Genomic DNA, 6,905 nt, shown 5'->3' with positions numbered 1-6,905 from the left:
CCTGGTGCACAACCCGATCACCCACTTGGAAAACTGCTGGGCAGTATCTGGTAATGCCCAACCCGCTGGCCCCCGCTGACACAGCATCTCTAGAACCCAGCCTGAGAGGAGCAGGTGCTTACGTTCACCCTCCCGGTCCCGAACTGGGCAAGCACCCGAATGTCCACCGGCAGCAGAATGGAATAAATCAGTCGTGCTGTGTTCCACACCATGAGCCACGACACGACACAGGGAGATAAGTCCTGCACACAGCTACCTGGTGGATCTCACCCACACAGCACTGAGCGACAGAAGCCAGGGCCACACTACAGGATAGAAAGGGATCAGGGTGGGAAGAACCTGCACACCTTTGGAAGGTAGCAACTGAAAGGAGCCGAGGGAGCCTCCCAGGGTGTGGGAAGCAACCTGCTGAGAACCTTGGGGGGTCCCTGAGCTGTGCACCCACTGAACGTGGCTGTGCCTCTATCCGGAGCCACAGCAAAACAGCCCAGAAGAAATGCTCGGATCAGTGAGAGCCAGCCAGCCAGCACGGGGCGGGGCGTGTCCTGGAGGAGTCAGAGCACGAGAGGCTCCGAGGCAAGAATGCAGGTGACATTCCTCAGCTTGTCTCTGCCTCATTGGACCACGTCCCTGTCCCTCGCGCTCTCTGTGCCTCTTGCCACTCATTTGGAGGTTTCTACTCACACTGAGGTTTCCACCACCCGCCAGAAGTCACTTCGACACCTCACTCCACAGTCCCCCTTTGGGTGTCAGGGAAGGGGCTACAGTTGAAAGGAAAGGACTGGCTGGGAGGTCAGCGCTGGGTTCAAAGCTTAGTTGTGCCGGGGACCGTGGACCCTTCTCCCCTGTGAGCATTTCCCCGTCTGTAAGAAGTTCTGGAACAAATGAGGTTTTAGGGAGAAGGCTGGGGTAAAGGACATGCTTAACAGATACCTGTTCTACAGGAACCCCCCGGGAAGTGGCCAGAGAGCAGGGCCCCTCCCTCCTGCGGCCCCCCTGGGGGTACGCAGGTTGCAAACCTCTGATTGCCTGTCACTTGGAGCTCAAAGCCCTGTCCCCAACCGGGCCTGGTGCACACTCGGGGTTCAAGGCGTTTGGCTCATGATAGCTAGCGCTTCACGTGTGTGGACTTGTTCAGGCTCACAGCCAGCCACCCTGTGAACCGTGAGCATCCCATTTCACAGAAGGGGAAATAGAGGCACAGAGGTTGAATAGCTTGCCCAAGGTCACACGGTTAATAATCGATGGAGCCCAACTCTGGACCCCTTGCTTCTAATCACACTGCTGTAGAATATCCGGAGCCACCCAGGCTGGCCTTGGGGAGCCCTGGAGAAGGTGCTGGAAGCACAGTTCTCCCTGAAGGCAGCTGACCCTGGTCAGCACCGTCAGGGTGGCCAGTGGGACACTCTGGCGCCTGATGTGGGTGAAATCCACACCCTTTCTGATGAAGGCCAACTCACCTAGGAAAACTGTCGAACCAAGAGGCAGCTTAAGCCGCTTGTAAGCCTGGGGCTGCCAGGGAGGACAGGCCAGTGAACTGCGGCTGATGCCCGGATGAGCAAGAGTCACCTTTTGTGCCAAGAACTTTTTTTTTTTTTTGGCTGCTGCTGTCATTATTGTTTTTCTGGGGAGGAGAGATGGGACATCTTAAGAATTTGCTTGTTCACCTGCAGCATCGTGAGGATTTGTGGCCACTCCCTTCCTCTGTACCATCATGTTTTACTGCTCGCTTTCATTTCTCATGAAGAAACCTGACAGGAATGTTCTAGAAACTGCAGCCTGGGGGTGGGGAGGAGGGGGGGAGCCATGCATTCTCTGTGGCACCAGAGAGGGCTACTTGGCATGGGACTGAGGACGTGCTTTTATCCCCTGCTTCTTTACACAGTTATGGACTTTCCTCGTTTGCTTAGGGAAAAAAAAAAAGGTGAGAAGACTGTGATGATAATAGTTATCATTTATTGAGCATTGCTGACATTGAGAGCCAGGACTTGTAGCCTCAGAAGTCTCCAGATATATATGGACTGGAAGTAAGGAACTAACTCGTTCTGGTTTGCTCAGGACCTTCTGGGTTTTGGCAGTAGAAGTCCAGCTTCAAGGGAGACAACCTTGGTCCCAGGGAAATTGACATGCTGGTCCCTGGAAGGCCGTTTATTAGATATACCTGCCCCTCACCTTACCCACATAGCAAGACACTCAGCATCTCCTTTTTCTCCTCTGTGGCCCTGAAACTATTTCCCAGGTGCGCGACCTGTTCGGATGGCTTAGCTTCTGGCTTCAAGCTCAGGAACCACTCCTGCGACTCCTTTGGATCTCCTGGCCTCTGCTCAGCCGTCTCCCCCAAGTTCAACTCCCTCCTCTGCACCCTGGATGGCCTCTGCTGTCTCCAGGAGCTGCCCTGGCTCTCCGGAAGCTCCTGCCTCAGCTTTCAGTGTAGGATCCGTGCCCAAGCAAGTGCCCAGAAATGATCATGGAGCGGCTGAACTTTCCAGTGCCCAAGGCAGGGCTGCCCCCCATCAAGAGGATCTCCCACCCAATTCTAGGGTAACTGTTGGCAGGACAGGTCCTTCCTGGAAGAGGCTTTTGAAGCCACTCCTAGGGTGTGGCTTCTTAACACTTTCTGTTCCATGGGCCCCTCAGGCATCTGGTGAAACCTGTGGCCCCTTCTCAGAGTAGTTTTTAAAAACACTTAGGATGCATTTTTAGTGCATGCAAATAAAACCATTTAACTAAAATACAGACATCCAAGTATCAAAAAAGAAAATTTGGACAGTAAAATGCTCTTCTTTATTAAAACTTTAAATAATAAGATTTAATGGTGGGGGCTGGGGATGTGGCTCAAGCGGTAGCGCGCTCTCCTGGCATGTGTGCGGCCCGGGTTCGATCCTCAGCACCACATACAAACAAAGATTTTGTGTCCGCCAAAAACTAAAAAATAAATATTAAAAAAATCTCTCTCTTTCTCTCTCAAAAAAAAAATATTCAAAGACTTTAAAAACAATTAAAAAAAAGATTTAATGGTGGGTCTAATATGATTTTCAGAGTCGGGTAGCTTACACAGTCTCTCAGGATACTTAGAGTAACTGTGGCATGATATGAAAAAAATCAGTGGTTTGTATTAGTGACAAAATCCCAAGGGCTTCTACTTGCTGCCTATTCATAACCAAAGGAAATGCTAAGTACCATTTAGAGATTTGGGAACGTAAAAGATTCCAATGATGTGGGCTGCTCAGAATTCTATCCTCAGCCCCCTTGGGGGTCTAAGAACCCTTGCTTCCGGGGAAATGGCTTTTGACTATTTAGGTTAGATAAACAAGAAAATCACCAACAGATGAGAGAGGCCAAGAGTAAAGAATGGTGACCCCATTGGGCTGTGTTAAGCAGAGAAAGGGTACCAGCTTGGTGAGTTTCTGAGCTCAAAGGCGGGTCCATTTCAGCAGGCAGCAAGAAGCTGGGGTCAAGGGAGGGAATATGTGGAGAGTTTGCTCCAAATAAAAAACAGAGACTATCATCACACCTCAAAGTCACCAGGAGCAAGCCTGTGTCTCCTTTGTCTCTTTTGTCACCAAGAACAATGAGACATTGTCTCTAAAGACAGGGTAACTGCCCTCAAGCTTACACATGAAGAAACAAGGCCAAAGCAAGTTAATAACAAGACAAAAATTAAATGGCAATGCGAAAAATATTGGCAGGAGAATCTGGAAGGTGACATGTATCTGGTTATCAGACACACAGTGCAAGCCATAGGTATCCAAAGGCGGTCGCCTGCCTTCCTCTGAAGTTTGTGGTGAGGATGAATGCACAAATTAACAAAAGGCCAGCAGTGGGTGTGTGTGTGGGGGTTACAGTACGTGTTTTGCGATCTTTGGGGTTTCTCAGGTCTCAATGACCTTGTCTATAAAATGGGCACAATAACCGAGTATGATCACTGTCATATATTAATGTTTGCAAATTGGTCCAGGAGACACCAGGAGACTGGAGAACTTGGCCTTTAGGGTGGTAGATGGAGAAAAACCTTTGAAGAAATGAATGAATGAACGCGCCCCCCTCACTGGTTCCGCCCAGGTGCTGCAGCTAGGGCGGTTGGATGGGACAGACCCCCATCTCTGGGCTCAGCTGCATCTCAGAGTGAGAGAGCAGTGGTGGGGAGGTGGTCAACAGCTCAGGGGACGCCAGAAGGCCCAGGCGCGGCTTGCGGGTGTCATTCTGAGGGTCTTTGCTTTACTTCTCCCGGCGCCCCTGGCGGCCTGGAGCCTTTGTGAGTACTAGCCCGGGTACTAGCCTGGGTGCGAGCAGGCGAGCAGTGTCCCGGCAGATCTCGGGACTAAGAGGCCCGCAGCCAGCAGCCCAGGAGCCTAGGAGCCGGGATCCGCCGCATGGGGGACGTGCGGGCGGAAGCGCTGCTTTAAGCCGGGAAGGGCCATCTAGGCTGTCCCAAGACGGAGTGGGGGTGGGTGCTGATGTACCTTCGCATGCTGTGGTCCCTCAGCCCTTCCAGGCCGTGGTCACCTACCTCCGAGGAATTTTGGGTAGGGAAATTTGGGATGGGAGAGGTCAGAGAAATGGGGCCTCCCCAGCGGACGAGACGGGGGAGATGGGGGAGGGGAGTCCCTAAAGGGGGAAGCGAGCGCTGCCGAGGCTGCCGGCCCCTTTAAGAGGCCGGACTGGCTCTGCGGCGGTTCCAGCTAACCAGGTCCCTGGTGCAGGTCTGCGGCCGGCGTTCACCGGCAGAGAACCCGAGCTGTGCGGGTTAGCAGGACTGGACGCAGGGGAGGGCGTGGTCCAGCCGGGGAGCTGGGAGGAGCCAGAGCTGCGGCAGCGGGTCCACTGCGCCAAGAAAGCGGCGGAGCCGGGGGAGTGGGAGGAGCCTCAGGCCTGTGGGCGTGGCCCGGCCCTGCGGGCCTCGGGGGAGGAGCTTCTGCGAAGGGAACGCCGCAGAGGGAGGAGGGGTGGGCGTGGCCAGGCCGGGGGCGGGGACAGCGTCTGCAGTGGGAGGGGCCGCCGCAGAGCGGGTAGTGCCGGCCGAGAGTCCTCTGCGTGCGCCAGCCGCGGCCCCTTCACAGCGTCTCTGACAGCCCGGGCGGTGGGACCCGCGACCCTTACTGGTCTCGTGCCGTCACCGCGGCCTGCACCGCGGCCCGAGGAGCGGCCGCGTCCCGTCCTTCGTCTCGGCGCCCACATCCGGGGGCAGTCTAGCCGGCCGTCGCCGCGGAGGCCGCATCTGGCGCGCATCTGGAACCGCCCGGCCGGCCGCGCTGGAGCCCGCGCCTGCCCTGGCCCGGCCGCGCCGGGAGCCCTGCCCGGAGCTGGAGCCTCACCTGGAGCCGCGGGTCCGGGGCCCTGAGCCACGCAGCCGGCGCATGGTGAACTCGCTGCTCTTCGGGGAGATGGCCTTGGCCTTCGGCTGCCCGCCGGGCGGCGGCGGCGGCTGCCCCGGCGGCGGCGGCGGTGGCGGTGGGGCCGGACCAGGGCCGTCGCCGGTGACGGCAGCGCTGCGAGACGACCTGGGCTCCAACATCCACCTCCTCAAGGGGCTCAACGTGCGCTTCCGCTGCTTCCTGGCCAAGGTGCACGAGCTGGAGCGGCGCAACCGGCTGCTGGAGAAGCAGCTGGAGCAGCAGCAGAGCGAGCGGGATCGGCGGCTGCGCTACAAGACCTTCTCCCGGGAGCAGGCGGTGCAGACGGGGCCTGAGCTGCTGCGGCCACCAGTGCCTGGCGGCGGACACGGCAGCGGCCCGGCGCCCGGCGCCAACGCCAATGCCGTGGCCCTGGGCTGCCTGCCCCCCGGCGGCGGCTCGCACCCGCAGCACTACGGCCGCCTGCCCGGGACCATTTGGAGCTACACGCAGGTGCGGCGCACGGGCGGCGGCGGCGTGGAGACGGTGCAGGGCCCCGGCGTGTCCTGGGTGCACCCCGACGGCGTGGGCGTGCAGATTGACACCATCACGCCAGAGATCCGCGCGCTCTACAATGTGCTGGCCAAGGTGAAGCGCGAGCGCGACGAGTACAAGCGGAGGTGAGTGGGGCCGCCCCTCCCCAGCCTCTCCCTGGGAGGGGGCGTCCAGGTCCAGGCAGCTGCGGAATGTGTGCGCAGGAGGGCAGGGCGGGCAGCTGGTCCTGGCAGGTGGGCTCTAAGCTGTGTTTGCAGAGCGCTATACAAGCGCTTGGAGGACTGTTATCTAGATCAAGAATGGGGGTGGCGCTGACTACTGTTGGGGATACCTCGGCGCCGTCGCTGCTCCACGCACGTTGTTATCTATGGGACGTAATGGTCCGCGGTGTTGTATGTGATCTCATTTTTGTCCTCTCGGCGGTGCAGACTGTGAGGTAGCGCAACCCCCATTTTGCAGATGAGGAAGCTGAGGTGCAGAGATGCCAAGTGACTTGACCCAGGAGACTGGGCTAATACCCGGTGAAGTCAGGATTTGATTCAGTGACTTTGCGCCTGGCTAGTCTGTCTCCCAACCTAGGTATTTCCCCAAGGATGTGGGAGGTAGGCTCCCTGCCTGAATGGGTGAAAAGAAAAATCTCTTAACTAACCCACTGCCTTTGTTTTTTGAATTTAATGACATAATGTGTGTGAAAACGGACGGATCTCTCCCTACCCCGCTGTCTTGTTCCGGTTCCATAAGGTCCAGCTCCTGGGCTGGAGAACCATAACTACATCACACTGGCCAAGAGCTTTTAAAAATGCCTTCTCTTCTCCACGCTTTCCAAGTCTCATAGTTTATTGAGCCCCAGTGAACTCAGCCCTAAAGGTACCCACCAGGAGATAACCTTGGATCTGAAGACTGGACATTAGATGGACCCAGACCACAGACTCTGGCTAGAGGTGAGGGACACACTGCTTGCAGGACTGGCTAGTGTGTTCCTGCCCAGCCCTGATTCTCTGGCTGGAAAACTGACAT

The 6,905-nt window shown here is 56.8% G+C and overlaps 1 protein-coding gene across 1 annotated transcript in view; it reads left to right on the top strand.

Moving 5' to 3' along the window:
- Positions 1-5,002: 5,002 nt before the first annotated feature.
- The window catches only part of Iffo2 (intermediate filament family orphan 2), a 41,841-nt gene continuing 39,938 nt past the window's right edge, over positions 5,003-6,905 (top strand). Inside the window, exon 1 of the mRNA XM_027951881.3 lies at positions 5,003-6,013. Within this exon, the coding sequence (XP_027807682.1) occupies positions 5,358-6,013 (656 nt within the window). The 5' untranslated portion in view covers positions 5,003-5,357. The remainder of the gene's footprint in view (positions 6,014-6,905) is intronic.

The sequence above is a fragment of the Marmota flaviventris genome, chromosome 10 (genome assembly GCF_047511675.1).
Source record: "Marmota flaviventris isolate mMarFla1 chromosome 10, mMarFla1.hap1, whole genome shotgun sequence".
Taxonomy (NCBI): Eukaryota; Metazoa; Chordata; class Mammalia; order Rodentia; family Sciuridae; genus Marmota; species Marmota flaviventris.
Note: the sequence above shows the minus strand (reverse complement) of the source record. Positions and strands in the feature narration are given on the sequence as shown.